At 42.4% G+C, this 23,701-nt stretch overlaps 2 protein-coding genes across 2 annotated transcripts in view; both read left to right on the top strand.

Moving 5' to 3' along the window:
- The first annotated feature begins 811 nt into the window (after positions 1–811).
- On the top strand, positions 812–7,278 carry LOC306924597 (uncharacterized protein). The gene is made up of 5 exons (XM_079503172.1): positions 812–926; positions 2,802–3,068; positions 3,514–3,693; positions 3,956–4,076; positions 7,139–7,278. Exons 1-4 carry the CDS (start codon positions 900–902, stop codon positions 4,055–4,057), a joined length of 576 nt encoding a protein of 191 aa, XP_079359298.1. The 5' UTR covers positions 812–899; the 3' UTR covers positions 4,058–4,076; positions 7,139–7,278.
- Positions 7,279–21,379: 14,101 nt separating this feature from the next.
- The window catches only part of LOC306925405 (kinesin-like protein KIFC3), a gene marked incomplete at its 5' end in the record, with an annotated part of 32,233 nt that continues 29,911 nt past the window's right edge, over positions 21,380–23,701 (top strand). The window contains 3 exons of the mRNA XM_079504209.1: positions 21,380–21,475; positions 21,998–22,097; positions 22,717–22,874. Of these exons, the coding sequence (XP_079360335.1) occupies positions 21,380–21,475; positions 21,998–22,097; positions 22,717–22,874 (354 nt within the window). The remainder of the gene's footprint in view (positions 21,476–21,997; positions 22,098–22,716; positions 22,875–23,701) is intronic.

Here is a 23,701-nt window from a genome sequence, read left to right as displayed (position 1 = left end):
ATTAGTATTATTAGAGACCTCCTCTACAACACCACACCGTCCGCTAAGCAGTCCACACTAGTCGAAACATAGCAGGGATTTTTGTCCATTGTCCACTTGAGTCCACTGTAGTCTGGAAATGGGATGTTCTTTACCTCTGACCTCATGCCAATTTTTTTTTACACCTCTGCTGCTTAGCGGACTGTGTGGTGTTGTAGAGGTCGTCTCCCCGGACGCGTGCGTATGTCACACTAGTCGAATCATAGCAGGGATTTTTGTCCAGCGTCCACTTTATAAAGTCCATACACTCCAGTGAATAGCATTTATCCATTTAGATAACTTTTTTACGTTATTTAATTACTTATTTTTACACAGAAACATAATGTGTGTATTTACAATAACTGTAATGTAATAATAATACTAATAATGTAATGTAATAATTATTTAATTAACTACACTTTTATTCTGAAAGCAACCGGATGTCTTAAATTTGCTAGCTCTCAAACAGGAAGCTCTAGATTTGCCAGTGGACGTGGTCATGCCATTCAAGTATTTAAAACTCCCGCGTGTCACTCTCGAGTCCGCATGAGAGGATCACGTGAGCAGAGCTGTTATTTCCGTTTACGATTATATATTTAAAAATATATTTACATTTTATTTTTGTAGTTCCATTTCTGCTAAGCAGCAAGCTATACATTATTTATTCTTAGATGACGTATGTTTATATTAGGATGAATTTTCGGGATAAGACCATGCCACTTCCGTTCCTACAGACTGTATGATGGAAGCAGTTGAAAAAAATCACGCCCTGCCCACGCGCCACATCCCCCACCACCTCGCCGGCCTCAGTCAGTCCTGAGCGAGTCAGTCGTCAGTCGCCTGCTTACAACGGTAACAAGACCTTACAACAAGAAAGAAAGATGTGGCAGCAAATTAAAACACTGCTGGTGAGTATATTGTCTTAGCAACTAGTCTTTAATAAGTGTCGGCGGTGCTAACCGTTTGTGAAGAGAATATGTGGCGTCGTGTAACTTTTCTTTATGACTATTATTTGTTTAACAAAAGCATTAATAATTCGGACCAATATGAAGTTATTTAGTCTGCAGCAGTAGAAAAGTAGGCTCCACTAGTCTAGAGTATAGACTAAAATTACTCACTAGCAGGGGTCATCCCATGTTGGCTTGTGGTGGACATTTGTCAAAATTGAGTTTGCCAAAGACATACACAATGAGTATTACCAGAAACACGTAAAGAGCTAGCCCTGACCATAACAGGTCTGTAACAACTCCATTTGTAGATTCTCAGAGTTAAGGGGTCCTTGCAAATAAAACGTTTGAAAACCCAACCTGGAGTGTTGACATTCAGTAATTGGGTCTCATGATGAAAATAAGAACAGTACCCGTGTGTGTTCGTACCAAAAAAATCACACCCGTGTGAACTGAGTGGTGTAAGGTCTTATATAGACTGATCAACTGTGGTCTGACGTAATGTCTGACGTAATGAAATCACACCCGTGTGAACTGGGTGACCATAGCAACCATGCTCATTTTTTGGTACGAACAGACACGTAAACTAACAAAGCTGAAATCACACCCGGGTGAACTGGGTGACCATAGCAACCTTGCTTAATTTTTTGGTACGGACAGACACGTAAACTAACAAAGCCAGTTGTAGGAGTGGTTTACACCACTCAATTTACACCACTAAAAAAGCCAGTTGTAGGAGTGGTTTACACCACTAAAAAGCCAGTTGTAGGAGTGGTTTACACCACTCAAAAAAATCACACCCGTGTGAACTGAGTGGTGTAAGGTCTTATATAGACTGATCAACTGTGGTCTGACGTAATGTCTGACGTAATGAAATCACACCCATGTGAACTGGGTGACCGTAGCAACCATGCTCATTTTTGAGTGGTGTAAACCACTCCTACAACTGGCTTTGTTAGTCTGTCTGTCTGTGCTCAAAAAATGAGCATGGTGCATTGTGATTGGCCGGAATGAGACATTGCGTCACTGACATTACGTCAGACCACAGCTGATCAGTCTATATAAGACCTTACACCACTCAGTTTTTTGGTACGGACAGACACGTAAACGGACAGACACGTAATCTAACAAAGCCAGTTGTAGGAGTGGTTTACACCACTCAAAAACACGGGTGTGATTTTTTTGGTACGGACAGACACGTAAACGGACAGACACGTAATCTAACAAAGCCAGTTGTAGGAGTGGTTTACACCACTCAAAAAATGAGCATGGTTACTATGGTCACTAAAAAAATGAGCATGGTTACTATGGTCACTGACGTAGGACATTATGTCAGACCACAGCTGATCAGGCTATATAAGACCTTGCACCACTCAGTTCACACGGGTGTGATTTTTGTTTTTGCTTATTGTAAATCGCTCTGGATTAAGAGCGTCTGCTAAATGCCCAAATTGTTAATTGGTGCCAACAAACATTAAATGCCATTAACAATAAAGAGACAATATGACGTAAATGTTCCCTTCATTGTCAATGGCGTTTTTAGTTAAACTAAAAACATTAAACCTGTATATAGGAGGGGCTAGCGACCCTCAAAAATATTTGAAAAAAATGGCAGATCTACAAGCTCACAGCATGTCACATCCCGACGATTCTGACACGTTGTGAGCTCGTAGATCGGCTAAGTTATGGCTAAATATGTCTGAAGTGGTTAATGTAGGCTTATGTTTTTTGGAGTTGGACGTTTCTTTGTTGACTAGAGATGATAGTTTTATAAGATTGTTGATCAGAGAGTTTGTGGATTTAATGGATCTTTATAATATCTAAACTGTGTTTCAGTGTTGTTGCTGCAACGAAGACACTGCCCCTGCCGCTGAACCTGACCTCCAGTCTGTTGTCAAGTCTGGGGTCGACTCTGCCACAGATGAGAAAGATAAGATAAGAAAAATAATAGTTGTTGTTGAAGTTGACGACCCCGGGCAACCCTTGGAAGGCATGTCCAGAAATGATTCGGCACTACTGGAACTGAGAGAGGGAAAACGTCTTGACATCATGATCAACATGCGTAAGACCACGACTTTGTCGTTCCTGCTTGACGTTGAAAAGGTGATATTTTTGTTATTTTTGTTTTGTATGTATTTTGCCATTTGTTCCCGATTAGAATAAATTGGTGTCCTAGCCTGAGCTGGAGAGATAGGGAGAGCCCTATTACAGAACAAACACTATAGCAATGATTACAGTATATACAGATATTAAACAGATTCATTGATTCCTTATGGTATAATGTGAGTCCCACACATTTACTGATATTATATAATGAGCCAATATGAATGGACTGGCTGGCACTGTATAGAGTTAGACAACAGTGTTGTTGGTTAGTTGACTGCAGCGATGCCAGTTGGACGGACTTAAATTCAATCAGTTGTCTCCTCTGTGTGTGTCAGCAAAACTAAAAATAATCACAAAAAAGTGATGTCTTATGATAAATATTTATTTAACAAGTTTTAGCACCATTTTTGCCAGGATAACATGACATTTTCATATCTTCCAGGCACTGAAAGACATACAAAAAGAGTATAACATCCCTGTCCATGAGCTGCACAATCTCATCTCTTTCGACGCAACAATTCTGTACGATGACCGGATACGTCCGGAAACCAGGCTCCTTTTCGAGGGTCAAGATTGTCTAGACGTCCAGGATGAGGATGTAATAACACTTAAACAGGCGCTGGTAAGTCACAGCTTTTATACACTTTTTAATGAAAACGACAAAATCTTATATTCTATCAATTTTTTTTAGGCGTACGGCGAGGTCGCCACAATTTGGCATTTATCATTCCAGCGTGACTTTGGACTTTGACATACGACACACCAAAACTCACGTCTGGTCGGGAGCTGTCGTAGGCTTTGTCTGCACCCAAAGGGGGGGGGGGGGGGGGGCGGGGGGGGGTTTAAATCAGGATTTAAAATCTGTGTTTCATCATCTTGAACAGGACTACACTGAGAGCCCTATGCTGTCGGCGTACCAGAGCTGGCTGAATACCAAAGACGTCAGGCCTGGTGGAGACAATGGTGGAGTGAAGAAGAATGAGTGAGCACACAAGCATGTTCAGGGTACGTGTGTCTTAACCTCTACGGAATGTATGGGCACAAATGCTAAAGTCTAGACAATCTTTGCAAGATCTCATTGCACCTTTGTACATTTCAGTGTGTCTCTAAATCTAACTGTGAAACTATTTAGCTTTGTATTTCCAATTTCTCAAAACAGTGGTTGATAACAGTCTACTTGTATTACTTGATATTTGTAGTGCAGGATTAACATATGGATAAAAAATGTATATATTCTTACTAGAGATGCTCCGATCAGGTGTTTTGGGGCCGATCACTGGAAGCAGTATCTGCCGATACCGATATTGCCGATACCGATCACAGCGTCGTGAAATCTTGGTGAAAACTTTCCATTGTGTAGCATTTATATATACTTACTGTATTTAATGAATGACTCTTCTTACACATCATTGACATTGTAAGTAAAAAAATTAGGAGATGAGGAAGTATCATGAATTGACAACAGTTTATTGCAGGCTGAGGCAACGTGCAATATTTCACTCTAGACTCTCTTAGAGACAACTTGGAGGTTACATTAGAGCAGTGGTTCCCAAAGTGGGGTCCTGGGACCCCCAGGGGTCCTTGAGGGAGTTCCAGGGGGTCCCCAGCTAAAAGGATAGTTTGGAACCAAATGGACCCGTTAGGGTTAACATTGATTTTTACCATTGATTTTAAAATATGAATTGGGGTCTCAGATATAAATTACATTAAATGGGGGTCCGTAGTCAAACTGGGGGTCCTTGAAATTAAACTGGTTGAGACATTTGAGAATCACTGCTACAGCCGTACAAATCTTCTCTTATGGGGGTCCCTGGCATATCTTTTCAAATGGGGGGGGGGGGGGGGGGTGATCAATTGGCGTGTCAATTTGGGGGTCCTTGACATGAAAAAGTTTGGGAACCACTGTCTTAGGCCTGCTTTAGACTGCAGTCACTTCAAGTCAGATCCGACTCAAATCCGATCCTTTGGCCCGGTCATTCACACTACCGTTTGCAAGTGACCAGATCCGATCTGTGCATTCAGACTGACTTTAACAACTCAACGCAAAGCTGCCAGTGTAAAAGATTTGGCTGCCAGTGTAAATCAGGCCTTAGAGACAACTTGGAGAGTAAACTGTAGCTTTCTTCTTGTAGAAAATACAAACCTCATCAAATACAAAAATATAATAATAATAACATACCGTACATGTTCAGTGCACGAACACAGACAACTGAACATTTCACTCTACAGACTCTCTCTTGGAGACAAAAGTTGTAAACTGTAGCTTTTCTGTTTGTGCACAACATGTGCACAAACAAACCCTCTCTCTAGAGGTTCTTAACTTCTTAGACAATTTGGAGTTTTAGTCCTTAGGCTGGGTGAGATATCGTTGCCCTAAAAAGGGACAAGACATATGGTATAATTGTGTTCATCTGACATCCAGGAGTGCTAAATTGTGTGATGGCAGTTTCAAAAGGGCAGCTGACTGAAGCAATTCAAGTTCAGGGTCATGTGTCAAAGGTCAATGTCAAGGTCATTTTCGATCCAAAATGTCCTATAATACTACACATGTCTTGGATTGCACAGGTTGTGGAAGATCAGTGCATTCAGATTTCCATGACCAGCAAAGGCACTCACAGTGTCACATCCTGTAAATATGTGACAGACTCTCACAGAACTATTTAGCTCTTTGCTTAAAAAGAAAAGTGCATCAATTTAATATAAACAAAAATAGCCAAAGTAGTCGCATCACAACAGTTAACACTTGCTGCTGCCCAAATACTTTGAGTTAATTGAATATTGCCTGTGCAGAGAATCTTTCAATGATATTAGACTGTTTTTGATATTAAGGCTATTCTTAGAGCATAAAGAAGTACTGTACATTATACGGTGTCATACAGTCATATTCTACACAAACCAGACCTGCGAATTAAAGAAATGCACCGATGTGTTCACCTCCTGTAAAAGCAGGTCTAGGATTAAGGGAAATCTTTTCATTTTTTTGGCAAATTGTCCCTTTAACTCAAGTAGCATGAGTTAGGAACTATTGACTGTTCTTGTCAGTAGAGGGCACAAAAGCTCCACTTCACACACCACACAAAACTGACTCTTCAACCACCTACAGTATCAGTGGTGGAAACAGTACTCGTAATTTTTACTTAAGTAAAAGTATCAAAATTTACCAAAAGTAAAAGTACTCACGCACAATGTCCCGTTTCAAGCTTTCAAATGTATACAAATCTTTTGAATATAGATGATCTACAAGCTCACAATGTCGCAACGCATTGTGAGCTTGTAGAAATTAAGTAGTTAATGTATATTTTGTAATAATAAAAATCTACAAAGTAACTAGTAGCCAAAGGTTTCAAATAATTGTAGTTTGAGGATTTTTTTTTTGGTATTTGTACTTGAGTATTTCCAATACTTTTACTTCTACTCCAATACATCTCAGTGGAACTCCACAATTATATGAACATTTTAGTGACTAGTTACTTTGTAGATTTCGATTATTATTACACCACCACAACATTATGGCACTCAAACTTGCAGACAAGTTGTTGTCCCATAGTCATCAGCGACCACCGCCTCTGATTCCGAATCAGGAATCTCCTCGGGTGAATCTGAACTGTGTGGAGCATGAAGCTGAAATGGCCAGTGGCCTTGTGGGGTTGGAGGGCACTCAATTTCTGAAGTACCTCATCAGTTGTTACCATAACTAGTTTAAAATAGTCTTTACAAACACCTAGGTTTCTGTAGAAACAGCAACAACCAGCGTTGTTGCTGTTTGTAAAGAAAATGTTCAAGTAGTTGGCCACATCAAGCTGGTCAGTGATGAGAGTGTCGTTCGATTTGATGTTTATGTTTGAAAACCTGGTTTTCAGTTTCTGACCGCAGCCTGGTTGTTGAGTAGCTTCCAGAGCTCCCGAGGATTGTTTTTGTTTTCCTCAGCTTTATCATTGATAAAGTTTATTTTAGCTGATAAAGTTATCAGTGATCAATTAATGAATGAATTGATCATTTGCATCCCTACAATGGGTAATTAAACCACTTGTATAACATGAAAACCTGTGTTACATCTTCCTGAACAGGACTCCAAGGCCAAGGCAGGAGACCAGTCGGCCTAATCTGTTCATTCCCGAGGAAGATTTTGAGAAGCCATGGGAGTTCGATTTCAACTTCTGAACCCGACAGAGAGAGAGAGAGAGACACACACACACACACACACACACACACACACACACACACACACACACACACACACACACACACACACACACACACACACACACACACACACACACACACACACACACACACACACACACACACACACACACACACACACACACACGAACGATGGGGGTACATGGGGTGGGTTGTGGGGAGGCGGGGGTTATCTTATATATATATTATGTTACATTGTGAAGAGTCGGGGGGGGGGGGGGGGTTGCATTGTGAAGAGTCAGGGAGGAGGGTTGCATTTTGAAGAGTTAGTTGTAATAAGTTGCGTTCAGTTAAGTTCATGTCGGTTGGCATCGTGTCCAGTGGCAGCGTCTCGCTGTCGCCCCCAAGTGGAAAGCCAGGGTACTTTACACATTTTGCTGGGAGACGGGAGAACTCAAATTTGTTTATTTTGGAAAGGATGCAACAGGATTCTGTTTGGCTCCTTTTTTTTCTTTTTTTCTTTTTAGCAGCTGTTGGTCAAAGCAAAATGCTATGCTAAAGATACTAATGTACTCAATACTCAACTGTTCGTGTATGAATAAATTGGTTCAATGTGGTTTCTGTTGTGGTTAATTTGTTTTTGATGATTGAGTTTGTGGTTAAATATATTTAATGAGAAGTTATTTAAATGGCCTATACCTCCGATTAATATGATTATCTTGTATCTGATCAAATTTAGGAATAGTTTATGTAGATAAGTGTGCTTTTAGAACTTTTTATGTTTGCTAATCGGTTTCAATCACGTTATGGATCTTTATTGAATAGTCTGCTGCACATTTCAAGAGTGGTACAATTAAGATGGGTTAATCCTGCAAACTGAAACGGTTTAACCCATTTAGACCCGAGTTAAAAACATTCACTTTGAAAGAATATATATTCAAAGATTTGCGCCACATTTTTACGATTTTTCAAAAATAGCAGACCTACAAGCTCAGCGCGCCACTCGGTGGCGCGCTATGAGCTTGTAGATCTAAGCTAACAGACTAGATTTTCAGGATTGCGGAACCCCTTTGTGTTTTAAGCATTCTGTTACACTTTAGCTATTGAAAAATAGCAGATCTACAAGCTCATAGTGCGGTGCTGCACTATGAGCTTGTAGATCTGCTTGGCTTCATACTGCTTAATAGGAAAAAAAACATTTATGCAATGCAATTTCATATCAATTGCCAAGTCAACCTGAGGAGTAAAATGGATGAGGACAGACTGACAAGAGTTTTGTTCATTTAATAGTAAGATGAGATGGACAAACTGTTTAACCTTGTTATGCAATCAAGACTCAGACTCAAGAGAAGAAACACATGGGCATCACATTCTCCAGGGCTTCATCGTTTAAATGTTATCCCTACTCCCTTTCATGTTTGGACTTGTATACTGTCGTCATACTGATTTCACAGTGTACAGCACGTGAATACAGTACAGTAAGTGCTGTCCTTTGTTTTTGGTGTGAAGTGATAGTTAGGTACTCACATGGCAAGCAGACTTGCTCTCTCCTCCAGCACAGATCATGGTCGTCTTCACTGAGCTGCCCCACCAGTCAATGAGACTACAGATGCTGTGCTCCACCACAGGGAGCCCTGCTCTAGTTTGCTTGCCCTGGGAGTCTGGGACCACCAGCTGACAAAGACAAAAAGGTCAGACCTGCTCTATTTATTATTATTTTACACATTTTTGCATAGAGCATTTAAAGAATCTGATTTGTTTTTTATTGCAGGTGTGTTTGCACAAAATGCGTGAAAAGTTTTCCCTCTTAGCCGGCCCAAGCCGGGCATGAAGTAATCATTTAGCTCTGTCTGTTTTCCAGGCAATTTGTCTCAGGTTGGTGCTAGTCTCGCATAGCAAGACCTTTCACAGCTCTGCCCACTCGGGGAGCTGTGGAGATCTGGCTATGCGAGGCTGTACTGTACTGGCACAGTATATAAACATTTCAATTATAGTTTTTATAGTGCTCCTTCAGTTAAAAACACCAATTGAACCAGAACATGATGTATTCATTTCAAACATCACTGGCATTGACATTCTGATAAGAAATATGGTATATAGTCGTTTTTATTGGCCTAAAATATTGTCTATATACATACATTCATGAATCCACTTGCTGACCGGCTGTCGGTATTGAGCAATTTGTTTTATAGGGGTTTATATGTGATCCTACCAGTAACAGGCCTGTAAGTTGTAACATAGGCCGAAGGCCTGTCTTCGGCCTGGTGGAGACAATGACACAGGTCAGGACAACAGCAGAAGTGAAGCAATAACATGTTATTGTCAGTAGAGGGCACAAAAGCTCCACTTTATACACCAGCAAAACTTGGGCTGAATAGACTGACTCTTCAACCACCTGAGTCAGTGACTCTTTCCATCCTAGTGATGGAAAAAGTACTCACAATGTACAAAGTATCAATATTGCAATGTAGGAATATACTATGTTACAAGTAAAAGTCCAGAATTCAAAATGCACTTGAGTAAAAGTACAAATGTATTAGCCTCAAAATGTACTTAGGGTACCAAACGTAAAAAGTACTCAATTTTGCTATTTTCAAATCTAGTAATCAAGTAACTATAGTAGCTACAATAATTGTAGTTTGAGGATTTTTTATGTATTTGTACTTTACTTGAGTATTTCCAATTTCCAATACTTTTACTTCTACTCCACTTAACTACATATCAGTGGAACTCCACTACAATTAGGCCTATATGAAAACTTTAGTTACTAGTTACTTTGTAGATTTTGATTATTATTACAAAACACATTAACCACTTCAGCCCTATATACATTTCGGCCATTTGAAAATCAGATCTACAATCAAAAGATATTATTTTGGCCTGGGCTTAGCAGTCCGGGCACCTTGGCTAGTAATCCAGCATGTCAGTGTGTCGCGGGTTCGAGTCCCGATCCAGATGAACTTTCTTGTGTCTCTCCCCATCTCTCTCCCCGTTTCCTGTCTACCTACTGTAGAGGGAAAAGCCCCCAAAAACCGTATACATTTTGAACTTGTGAAACGGGACATTCTGCACAATGAGTACTTTTACTTTTGGTACTTTAAGTACAGTTTGATACCAATACCTTTGTACTTTTACTCAAGTAAATTTTGTTTTCCAGACTTTTACTTAAATAGATAAATAAATGTGAGCACCTTTTCCCACCACTGGTGAGCCAGCTGCTCAGGAGCCCCTTTCAAGAGCCGCCACATCCCCCCTTCACAGAGGAGGATGTCCAACAGCTGCTGGCCAGGTGGAAGCCTGGCAAGGCGCCAGGGCCGGATGGCACCGCGCAAGCTCTGCGCCATGGAGCTCTCCCCCATTCTTATTCTAATACTCCATATTCTGGGAGTTCTACAGGACAGCATCTGTACCAACGCTCTGGAAAACATCCACCATCATACCGGTACACTTGAAACCCTGTTCCTCTAGTCTACACACTATACTGTACACAAATGACTGTATTAGCTCTTCTCCCACCAACATCACATACTTTAAATACTCTGATGACACTGCCATTCTCGGACTGCTCCATGACAATAACTATTACAGTCTATCAGAACACCATTTCTCATCTTACACAGTGGTGCACGGACAACTATCTAGAGTTGAATGCGGACAAAACAAAATAACTGGTCATTGAAACAACCGACACTGGACTTAATCCACTCCTCATTAATGGGAAAACAGTAGAACAGGTTGACAGTTTCACATATCTTGGACTCACCCTGGACAATAAACTTAGGTTTGATCAACACATTACATATATCCAGTCACATTTTCAGCAAAGACTTCATGTAACGGTAATTCGTAAATTAAGATTATCATTAGTACCACAGACGAAAAACAGTCTAAGTCCAAATTTCAGACTGACCCCTCCACGAAAAGGCCTCGTTGTCCTGACCCCTTATCTATCATTTATACATTATGGATAAATAGTGTGGACTTAGACTGTTTTTCGTCTGTGGCATTCTCTTTTGCCCCTATCTTGTTATTATTAAACAAAAGCATACTGCCCATGCCCAACAGAAACACACTTTTCAGTATTACCCATATTGCTTCCAAGATCATGGACCCCCATGAAATCTATTTTTTTGTGAAAAGTCATGATGAAATATTGAAGAAGAGTAGCTCGAGTTGCCATGTATTGCTGTACTTCAATATATTTTGATGAGAAATATGTTTTATGGAATATTTTACGTTGGGCAAAAAAATAACAAAAACTATGTTTAGTGTTCTAGGGTTAAGGCTCTGTTCCATTCAGTGTACAGTGGTACCCCTGAGAGTGTACAAATGAAACCAAATCAAATGGACCCTTGGTTCCATGTGTACCCTCTCAGAGTTACACACCTGTACAGGGCCTCAATGACACTTACCCACTGGTGTAGCAGCGTTTCCAGTGAGACAACATGCTCAGTAGCAGTACCATTACTCTGTATAAGTACAGAACAAAGAATGTTTGCTTTCGCCATCTTTGTTGAAAACAAGCGTCCCATCAGTGCCCATTGACTCCCAGGCTGTGCAAAAAAAGGTCCCGTTTGACCAGAATGGAACAGAGCCTTAATAATTAGTAACACCTCATAGGGAAGGAGGCGCGCCCGGAAGTAGGATGAGCTATTCTGTGCATATAGAGCCTATTTAAATACTGATCCAGTCAGAGGGTGTGTGTGTGTGTGTGTGTGTGTGTGTGTGTGTGTGTGTGTGTGTGTGTGTGTGTGTGTGTGTGTGTGTGTGTGTGTGTGGGGGGGGGGGGGTCTCACCCCTCTGTAGAGGTCTTGGCAGCTAGATGGCCGTCACGGCGTCACCTGTGTAGGTGGAATCCATGTTTGTGCAGCGTAGCATTTGGACTAAAGGCCTGCAAAGGTCAAACACAACAGGAACATGGAGGATGATAGTGGGACTAATTAACCAAAAATATATCAATTAAAATTAGTTTAGTACAACAACTGAGTTAATCTTGTTTGTGTAGGTCAGGGGTGCCCACACTTTTTTGACTTGAGAGCTACTTTCAAAATGACCAGCTCAACAAGATCGAAAAAAGTATTACCATTGCTGAAAATAGTTTAAATATGTACCTGAGGGGGCTTTGGTATAGCGGAGCTGGTGTTACATATAAGACAAACGCACTTGCAATGGGAAATAAGGGGCAGAAATGGAATAGGTTAGGGTTGTTTTTTTTCCTCCATTTGCTACAGATGTTTTTGTGCACAGCAACTCTTCAAAACAAAATATTGATTATTTTGTTTGAGCTTAGAGGCCCTTTTGATGTCAATCAAGTCACCTTAATTCAAGTGGCAGATGCCAAAAATTGTTTTTATAGATTTAAATCAAATATTCTGGCATGTCACGTGATCTACCTGCACAGCCTTTCTGATCTACGATCACGATCTACCTTTTGGGCACCCCTGGTGTAGGTTAATCATCTAGAAGCATGTTTTGTTTTTCTTCTTCTAGCCGATCTACAAGCTCAATCGTGATATAATCGTGATAGTGATTTGAAGGAACACCGCCCAGATCCTAGATGAGATATAAGAGAGCTAGTGAGGGAGTTATTGGGTTGTTGGGATGGGATGAAAGTCACTTCATATACATCATAAAGTACTGTGGGGGCTGGATGGACGACAAGGTAAAAAAAAGACCCCCACAGACATGGTGAAGGAGGTAGGGAAGTGCACTCTAAACTCAAGGCTTACTCTAGCCGCAATTTGCAACTATAGACTTTTTTTTGACTCCCCACTCATCCAATTTGCTTTTGTGATCTGCTTGTATTAAACAACGTTAAACTCACCAACATTGCAGCTGTAGGGCAAGCTTGAATTATGAGCTTTTGTTCCATAAAAATCCACCGTAGACATGTTATGAGCTAGTTTCTCTCAAGAAATTCTCTGCAGGTGATTCTTTTAAGTGTTGGAGTTTGGAAGCACTCGTTTTTATTAATGGGTCGCGCTGCTCTGCCTCCTGCATTATGTGCAAATGCGAAACAGGTGGTTCAGTGACTTCGACGAGTGCTTCCAAACTCCAACACTTCAAAAAAGTATCACCTGCAGATAATTTCTTGACAGAAAGTAGCTCATATAACATGTCTATGGTTGATTTTTATGAAACACAAGCTTGGCAGATTGAAAGAGGATAATTCAAGCTTGGCCTAGAGCTGCAATGTTGGTGAGTTTAAAGTCGTTTAATACAAGCAGATTGCAACTCTAGATTCATCCAATTATTAAAAAATCTGCAAATTGCAACTAGGCTTACTCTAGGGCTGTAAACCGGTGCGAGAGGCCAGCATGAAAGTCCATAAGCAAAAAGAAGGGGCTCTAACCCTGAAGGAGGAACCTAACCTCTTTGGATGCAAAAACAAAAAAAGTCTTTACTTATAGTACAAAAAGTGACATGGTGAAAATAAAGTGACACAGAGGGAGAGGAATTTAGGTCCTCACCATCAACACTGAATGTAGGTTGCACATGTTGGCTATAAGTAGGAGGCCTATTTGAGGTAACCAATGGTAGAGAGGCTGATTGAAGGCACAGAGTGTCAGCAATCAGCCCATTAGCACTGTGTGGAGACCAAGGGCCTACTAGGACAAATAATGAGGATGGTGCACGGAGGTGCGGCCCACTCTCCTACGGGAGGTTTGCACATGCTCAGTGTAAACAGGAACTGCGATGATGGAGTGTTCCAGCAGAGGTGCTAGATAGAAAGCTCATAACTTTCATGTAAATAATGAGATCCAGAACAGTTGAGAATTAAACAGCAGTCACCCTTCCCTTTTCAAATGTTTTATATCATCCACAGCACTTGAATGAACAGTATCCATGTTTGTTTGTCATTTCACAAAAATAAAAGTTTGACACATGTACTAATTAAAGAACATGGCTAAATGTACTTGTCCTTTATCTTTCAGTCTGTTATACACAACATTTTTTCCACAGTTATGTTAAATTGATATACTTTTTAAAATAAAAACAAAATCAACTTTGTACTATTCTCTTTTTGTGATATCCTTTTTATTATTTCAGTTCAGGGTCAGCAACTGTCATGCACCTCTAGCACCTCTGCTGGAACACTCCATCATCGCAGTTCCTGTTTACACTGAGCATGTGCAAACCTCCCGCAGGAGAGTGGGCCGCACCTCCGTGCACCATCCTCTTTATTTGTCCTAGAGGGCCTACAGGAAATGAACACCATGAAAGACTACATACACAAAGAAAGACATCAAGGAATTATTGTCAAATCACTCTTAAAGGATAGAGAATCTTAGTTACAAGTCATCTACACAACTTTACAACTTTAGAAAAATTCAGAAGTATAGAAAAGTTCATGGTGAATACATACAAATATCGGCACACGTACATCAGCTATGGAGAACCGTATGAAAAGCAAGAGAGACAGAGAGACAAATCTTCATTAAGGCCCTCTGGATGCAAAGTCTTCATGTAAAAATCCATTTACATTCAGCTTCTTTTGAGGTATGCGGTGTGCTTCTCGCTATAAGAGAACATTTGCTGCCAGCCTAGGAAAAGGTTGCTCGTCCAATGCTATCATCGTAGCATTGAGGGGCATGCAGTTAATCAGAATCGTTAGCACGCTGTGTGTTAAGTGCTCCTCCAATTAAATACACATCTAACCGTCTTCAAACATCACTGGCATAAACATTATTCAGATTAAAAAAAAGATCTAATATCTAATCTAATATCTCTAATGTTTTTTGAGGGGCCAAGCCCAAACGTCCAATAGGTCCCTCATTGTATTTCTATGTTTTGTTCTTGTCCTTCTGCCGGTTTTCGCGAAACGCATCTGTAACTTTGACCAGTATGCACCACCCGCTTACACCTGATTTTGAAAAGTTCTACACACAATCTATGGACCAAAATCTTAAATCCCAGTTTAAGGCCCCTTCTCAATTCCCCCCTTCTCCCTCGCCCTTAGCCCTCCCCCTAGCTGATGCACGTTCACGTGAGGGGATAGGGGTTCCTCAATTCTCTTTGCAGCTAGGGTTAGGGCTAGAATCCCCTCCAAACCAAGGCGTTTCACGACCCGACTTAAAACGGAGGGACCTCCGTATGTCCCTCCCAGATGGCGGAAGGCGGACGCGGTAAGAAGCCTTTTTCCCCTTTATTATGGAAAAATATGATAATAACCAATGTTACTTCAATGTATTATCAATCTGCATCTGCAAAATATCGCAGTTTCTAGCAAAGGTTAACGTTACCTAACGTTACCTAATGTTAACTAACGATATGCTACGGCGTTGCATTCATACAACGTTACCCATTAATTTGGCATTGTCTAGCAGCTTTATCCATATTTACCGGTGCCCGGTGGAACAACTCGGATGCAAGCTAGCTTAACTAGCACGCATCAGTCCGACCCCCATTAGACCACGATATGTCAACATTCTGCCGTTTTGGAGCTCTTAAAAGCCGTGAAGTACATAACTCTGCATAGCGTTGGCTACTCGGTGCATACATACCTGTGGTATGGTTTTATGACCAATTGCATCAAATTAACGATTAGTTTGTATGTGAATTTTTTGTAAAACTAAAATCACACCCGTGTGAATTGAGGGGAGCCCTTATCATCATACGTCATCATCATACGTCATCTCATTCTGGCCAATCACAATTTACGTCAAATTGGCAAAAGCCATGAAACTTGTTACTTGCCCGAGCTGCGTATGTCGGTGACTCCCTGTCACTGCCCATGTCATGTGACAAAGACGGGTCTGTCTGATTTCTCATATTCCATCCTGATTGGCTAAGATTGGCTTCCAAAGTTTTCCGGAGTGGCACGTTTTGTACAAACTGCCGCAAATAATTAACACAGCTTCCGATTGCAGTGAAACTTTGAAGGAAGAAATGCCATTTGACATTTTTTCAAAAACGTTCCTATCCTGGTGGAGACCTGTGCCCCTCCTATCCTGGTGGAGACCTGTGCCCCGAGGGGCACTTTTTCTAGTTCTTCAACTTCTTCTACTGTTAGTAAGGTTGTCAGTTCCCACCTGATGCTGTGTGGGAGTTTAGACCACTTCAGACCATACTGAATAACTGCTAGCTTGCATAACGTCTTCAAACTAGGACTTAAGTCCAAGACATACAGATCATCTGAGTATAATCCATTGGGTGATCCTCCATAGAAGAAGATACGATCTCCCACCATGCAACAGCACTTCCTATGCTTCAGAGACAGGACCTTCCCCTTGGGCTCAACCTTCTTCCAGGAGAAGCTGTCTGGGCTGAATTTCCACAGATCGTTCCACAGATCGAGGGTCTGGCTTCTGGGGTCGTAGGTGAAGCCACCAAATATGTACAGCTCTCCATTGTAGGTAAAAGCTGCATGACAGGCTCGTCTTTTTGGTAGAAGCTGTGTAGAAGGCGTGTCCAGCCAGAGGTTGTTTTCTGTGTCAAACACTTCTCTATGTGTCAAACACAGATCTCTACAGCCTCCACGGCCCCCAAATACAAACATCTTTGTCCCGATGATGGTGGCAGAGTGACTGCCAACACGTAGTGGAGTGCCTCTCGCGTTAATTAAATACCAAATCATTGTGGTGGTGTCCAACCTGTATGTATCATTCATGTATATATAGCCGTTGTATCCTCCATGTATATACATGGCCTTCCCCAAAACACAGGCTGAGTGGTGGGTCCTCCCAGGGGGAACAGTCCCAGACACCTGAGGTTTGAACCATCTGTGGGTGTCGACATCAAATGCATAAAGCACAGTGCAGTAAGGATACCCTCCCCAGATGTAGGCGATGTATTCTATCAGCACAGCTGTGTAGCCGCGGTGCCTAGTGGGAATCTCAAGGTGACGTTCTCCTTTTCCAGATATCACTGGAGGTAATTTCTTCCATCTCAAAGACACAGTGTTGAAAACATGGACGGCAATCTCCATCTCATCCTGAAGTTCGACAGTGTTGTCTCCAAAGAAGTACAGCTCTTGTCCCTTGTATCCCACTGCTACATTACAGTGCTGTCTCTCTGGTGGACCCTTCAGTTTCACCGTCCAATGAAACATTGAACACAACAATGTTGAATTGAAGTAAACCTGTTGGGTGTCTCGTTGCTCTGTAGAAGAATCAAGAGCCAATTGAGCTTGAGATTCTAGAATCTAGTCGAAAGAGGTTTGACGAAAAAAGTCTTGAAGATATCTGCTGTCAAGAGGCTAGTCTTGTAGATTATGGATTTCATCTGGACTCTCTTAAACTGCAGTACTTTTTATCCTGCTGGATAGATTACTCGTGTCGTACTGGTGAAGTCACATCTAAGTATGACATCAGTGACATATCCGAACAGATCCATCTTGATCACTTGACTGTGCACTTATAGTCTAGATCAGTGGTTCCCAAAGTGGGGTCCGGGGACCCCCAGGGGTCCTTGAGGGAGCTCCAGGGGGTACCCAGCTAAATAATAGTTTGGAACCTGTAACTCTGAGAGTGTACAAATGGAACCATTTGTACACTTTCAGAGTTACATTAACATTGATTTTACAATATAAATTGGGTTTACCAGATATGGATATGCCATTAAATGGGGGTCCGTAGACTAATGCATGTAAAAATGGGGGTCTTTGACATTAAAATGGTTGAGTATCACTGCTAGAGCTGTAAAAATCGTCTCGCATGGGGGTCCCTGGCATATCTTTTCAAATGGGGGTCCGCGGGGATAATGAGTGTCAATTTGGGGGGTCCTTGACATGAAAAAGTTTGGGAACCACTGGTTGTTACGGCCCTTTAAAATTGGCTCGAACACCAAGGACCATGACATAATAAGGACACGAAGTCAGGTTAAAAGCCCACGCCCATTTCAAACAAATGATAAACAATGTCATGCATATATGCCATTGCAATCTAGGAAAAACAGCAATCTCTTTTCCTTTGAGTCACGCATACGACATCAGATACGACCGCCCCTCGATTTTTGAGTGGTGTAAACCACTCCTACAACTGGCTTTGTTAGTTTACGTGTCTGTCTGTCTGTCTGTCTGTCCGTACCAAAAAAATGAGCATGGTTGCTATGGTCACCCAGTTCACACGGGTGTGATTTCATTACGTCAGACATTACGTCAGACCACAGCTGATCAGTCTATATAAGACCTTACACCACTCAGTTCACACGGGTGTGATTTTTTCCATACGAGTACGACCCTATGTTTTGTTTGTTATTGATTTAAGGTTATAGGTTTAGTTCGTTTTGCTTGTTTCTTTGTGTTCTTTAATTAAGACTTAAGAGCAACGCAGAGCAATATTTCCCACCACGGACTCGTAGTAACCTCGCGTCAGTGAAAGTGTTTCATCAGACTTTTCCACCAGGGAGGACAGTGTGCACTCTAGTGGGCTGTATGGTAAGCTGTGGCAGAGCCATGTAATATCTAAGGCTCTGAGCTGTGGTCCACTACTATATCACTCAGTTACACAACGTAACAACTAACAATGTCCCTACGCAAGCAGCTCCCACAAAAAGTATAGTTCCGTGACAGGTGCGTCAAAGTTGAACGAAAGTTGCTCTATATGGTAGGAATAGGCCAACAATACAAACTAGAAAAAGTGCCCTTCTGGGCACAGGTCTCCACCAGGAGGATAGGAGTGTGATGTTTGGCAAAATGTTTAGGAGCAATATAAACGTGTGTGTGTGTGTGTGTGTGTGTGTGTGTGTGTGTGTGTGTGTGTGTGTGTGTGTGTGTGTGTGTGTGTGTGTGTGTGTGTGTGTGTGTGTGTGTGTGTGTGTGTGTGTGTGTGTGTGTGACGTGGCTTGGCCTGTTGTAGCGCCACCATGAGGCTGATTTGAAAACTGTCAAGTGGTATTTCTTCCAAAGCCTAGTGGGAATACGCATGCACAGTTTCACCACAATCGGACGCTGCGTTGAGTAGTTGTGGCGATTTGTACAAAACGGGTACAAAGCAGGCTACTCCTGAAAAGTTTAGAAGCCAATCGTAGCCAATGAGGGTGGATTATGAGAAATCAAACAAACCCGTCTTGATCACATGACTATGGAGAGCATGTGTACCGATTTGCGTGAAATTTGGATACAATCTGAAGGAGTAATATTAGAAAATGTGTTTTACATATGTCGGCCTCCTGGTGGCGCTATAAAGAGCAGATGTGAAAAATTCCAGGAAAAGGTTTTTCCTTGGCCTCTAGGGAGTTGGAATACAAAGTTATCCACAGATCCGTGCAGTTAGAGGTAAAAACACTTTTCAGCCAAAATGTTCATGTGGCATTTCTTCCTCAGCCTAGTGGGAATGTGCGTGCACAATTTCACGGAAATCACACAATGTGTTCATGATTTGCAGCATTTTGTTTGAAACTGAACACTCCTGCGAACTTTGGAAGCCAACCTTAGCCAATCAGGATGGAGTCTGAGAAATCTGAAAGACCTGTTTAGTTGAATGGCTCTAGAGAGACTGTGTACCAATTTGCGTGATGTTTGGACAAAATCTGTAGGTGTACTGTCCAAAAACTTGTTTTGCACAAAGCGGCCTCCTGGTGGCGCTATAACAGACCGTTCTGGAAATATTGGGGCAGAGGTTCATCGTTGGCATCCAGGGAGTGTGTGTGCAAAATTTGGAATCGACCGGGTTAACGGTGCCGGAGATTAGCTGGTCACAGACGGACGGACGGACGGACGGACGGACGGACGGAGTGCAAAACATACTCTCTCCCCATGCCTTCGGCCTGGTGGAGACAATGACACTAGTAGTTTTGTGATTATTTTATTTTATTTTATATTGCGTGTGACCGTGTCCCAGTGTCCCCCCAGTATGGGCCTTTCAAACGGGAAGGAGAGGAACGGTTGTTGCCTGGGACAGTCGCCAGAGGGGAGCGCTCAAGAGGGGCGCAACAACGTATTTCTGTAGTGTTATCAAATACACACTGCTTGCCAGTTTGTCTACTTTCTACTCCGATAATTCCAACTACTGTGAAAAATGTTGACAATGACATTTAGATGCATTTATTTTCGACCACATGTATTTCCCAGTATAAAAGCTGTTGTCCTGCTCCTGCAGCAGTTTATGGAGACTCATAAGGAGAGCTCACACTGCCACTCACCAGTCACCATGAAACATGGGTAGGCCTATAGCATGGTGAGGACATGGTGGTGGCAACGCATGAGTTGAAGTAGAAACAATCAGAGGCATGGAATCCCCCCCCAACCCCCAGAAGATCATCCTATAGATCAACAGCCTATATATGTATTTATATACAGAATAAAGATAGAACAGTACTAGTACTGGCAGCAGCCAAGTTGACACTGTCGTGTCTTACAGAGCAGCTTAGCTGGCTTGGTCTCGTCCAGCTCAGCCTCCAGGTAACGGAATCGACGGTGGCGACGCAGGACCTCGATAGCCCTCGAGGCTATGGACCAGAGCTACCATGTCCACAAAACTTGAGTCAGTAGTGTCAATGTCACGCACGCATCGCACAAGGCATAAATATGTTAAGTCTGTATTGTCCTGGTCCACATCTACTGTCCTGTTGTTGTGCTACCTATCGGACCAAGCTGCCTGACCTTCCATGTGAGATGTGGACCCTCACCTGCCTCATCTCCTCCACTGCCAGTGGAAGCCCTCCCTCCGCACCACCAATCAGTCTCTCAAAGGGGAGCTGCTGCACTGAGCATGCCCGCTGTAGTAGCAGCCTGTGGATGAAGTAGAGTGGAGAGGAAGAGGAGGGGAGGGGAGATTAACAGGAGCAGGCAGGCAGAGCAGGGATGCTGCAGGCGAGAGGAGAGGGTCTGCTGCTGCATGGTGCCGGGGTTTTGGCACTGACAACGGAGCAGAAAAGACAAATGCATGACGGAGCACTGGACTGACATTACCTGAGGATGGGAGGTTCGTGACAGGTAAGGCAGTGGGGACGGGACGCTTACGTGGATGCTGGAGAGCACTGAGCGTTAAATGAATGAAGGGGAAAATGAAGGCGGCTTGATATATCAGTGGGGAAGTGTAATCCATCTGTCAAATGCACTTGTGGCTCTCTTCTGTCGTTCATCAAATTCGCAGAACGTTTACGGTGCTGCCGAATTAACAGGATGAAAATGTTACATTGTTTTATTGTCTGCAGCGAGAAAGGAGGTGTGAAGCAGTCTTTTGGTTATTTCATGGCGGTGCTGTGACTCCAAGGTGAAGGAGATGTACGCCTTCTACTCCCTTTTAGTCTACATTTTCTACACGGTCTTCAAGAAGGAGGAGGATGAGGAGGAGGGGGCGTGTGGAGCTTCCTCAGAGGTATGTCTAGCCTCAGTCGGTGGGGGCTCCCTCACTTTGCAGGGGGTCTGTCACCATCAATAGATTTGATAATGGAAACCCCTCCCTTGTGGCTTTAGATCCTGTTCTCGTAACAGCACTTCACCTCTATCTGACCTCTCTTTAACTCATTAAAAACCGGGAAAGCGTCTGTGTCATTTTAGATTTTAGCGTTGGCTATTAAAAAATAGGCTTAGCAGATATACAAGCTCACAGCGTGTCACTTTGTGCCGCGCTGCAAGCTTGTACATTTTAGAATTTTTTGTAAAAATCTTGAAAGTGTGAGAACTACTGATTTATTAGCCATTTTGTAGAATCGGCCTCAGGGCTTAAAATGGGATTTGCGTGCACCACTCACTAATCCCTTCACAGGAGAGGAATAACCATTCAGGCAGTCTCGTTTCGTTGCATGACGAAGTATGAATCAGGTTTATGTCTGTGTGGATAATGATGGTGATATGTAAAATATATCCCTCCTCCTCCACTGTCTGGCGCTGTCATCAGGAGCCAGGAGGACGAGTTACCATGGAAACTGGGAGCAAGAGTAGGAATGGTCACACCCCCAGGACGGGCAAGAAACCCTGTGCAAGGCTCAACGACTCCAGTGAGTTCAACCAATCACACTGTTCAACTAGGGCTGTGTCACCATTAGGATATTTTACCCTGACCATTAATTGACGCTCAAATCATTGCGGTTTAATTGTTTTTCTGTCATTGAACGTATGAGCATTGTGAATAAAAATTACATTTCTGTTTGGCTTTTAGGCACACATTACATGTATAGTGGGAATAGCTGATCTACAAACTCAAAATGCGTCACAATATTATTACGTTTTGAGTTTGTACATCTGCTATTTCCACTGTTTTTGAAAATATTTGAAAATATATGAACATTTTTCTACATGGAAATGATGATGATTATGCAAAATAATAATTGCGATTATCTCAAATAATTGTGTTTGTGTAATAATTGTGACAGGCCTATGTTAAACTTAATTTTAATTATTGTATCTAATGTCATCTAATGTAACATGCATGGGTTTAACAGTGTCCATCCTCCCAGGGATGCACCAGTTGTCAGCTGTTATTTGTAGTCGAATATGGCACTCGCATCACTCAGTACTCTTTTATGCTCTGCTATAATGAATTGAATCTTATAGATATGGTCACAATGTAGATTATTTATGCAAATGAGTGAATGACTGCACAAGTTTGTTTGACAGGTAGCAGCAGTGACAGTGACGGCCCGTCTCTCAGTGATGACGACGAGGACGGCCTGCCAGATATCCCAGCATGCACTCCTCTAGCTGCATTTCTGTCATTCAAGCAGGAGGCCGAGAAGAAGAGAGCTTCTCAGGTGCAGCTGGAAACATCAGGGAAGGTAATGAAAACCTCTTAACACAGTGCTTGTCTAGGGCTGTGTGTTTTGCGGTGGACCCCCATCTGAAAATATTTGTGCCAGGGACCCCTAGAGGTTGAAAACCCCAAGATTTTTCAAAATGTTGCAAAAATAGCAGATTTACAACGGCTCCCATTTGTAAATGGACTATTTTTGAATAGTCTAAATAAAATGTGGGACAGTGGGGTTAAACTGTTAACCAAGTTTGCTGGGGACCCCCTGGAACATCCTGCAAGGCACCAACCAGCACATCGGGAGCAATTAGGGGTTCAGCTCAAGGACACCAACTCTGGGGAAGCCCGGTTTGAACTGGGAACCTTGCGGTTCCTATCCGGTCACTCTACCCCTCAGCCACTGCCGCTTTTGTCTTTTCCTGTCTCTCCTATCAAGCTCTTTCATTCTGCTTATTGAATTCCTTTCTGCTCATAATGAATTCCAATTGATCATTGTCCTCCATTTCAGCTTCCCTCAGTGATTCTACTATGTTAGACAGAGACTCTGTATGCTGGAGTTGGGGCCCGTAGCGTTGTGTTGCCTCAATTGACCCATTGGCTGCAAACCGCCCAACGGCCCGATCCATGCCAAAAGACCTTGATGTCACACTTGGGTAGTCAGCTATTCCAGCTCAAAAGACCATATTAAATACTAGAAACAAAATTGCTAAGAATTTTTACTGTGTACCTGCCGCTCAAAGCCCAGCCGATAGGAAGACAGAGAGGCTTAAACAGTGACAGCTCGCCCCGTTGACAATTGTCCCTGCTGAAACTGCTCTGCAGACAGTGATTCCTGTTCTGAGCCCCTGGAAGGTC

Source organism: Electrona antarctica (assembly GCF_951216825.1).
Source record: "Electrona antarctica genome assembly, chromosome: 6".
Taxonomy (NCBI): domain Eukaryota; kingdom Metazoa; phylum Chordata; class Actinopteri; order Myctophiformes; family Myctophidae; genus Electrona; species Electrona antarctica.
The sequence above is the reverse complement of the archived record's forward strand: the minus strand, read 5'-3'. Positions and strand labels throughout refer to the sequence as shown.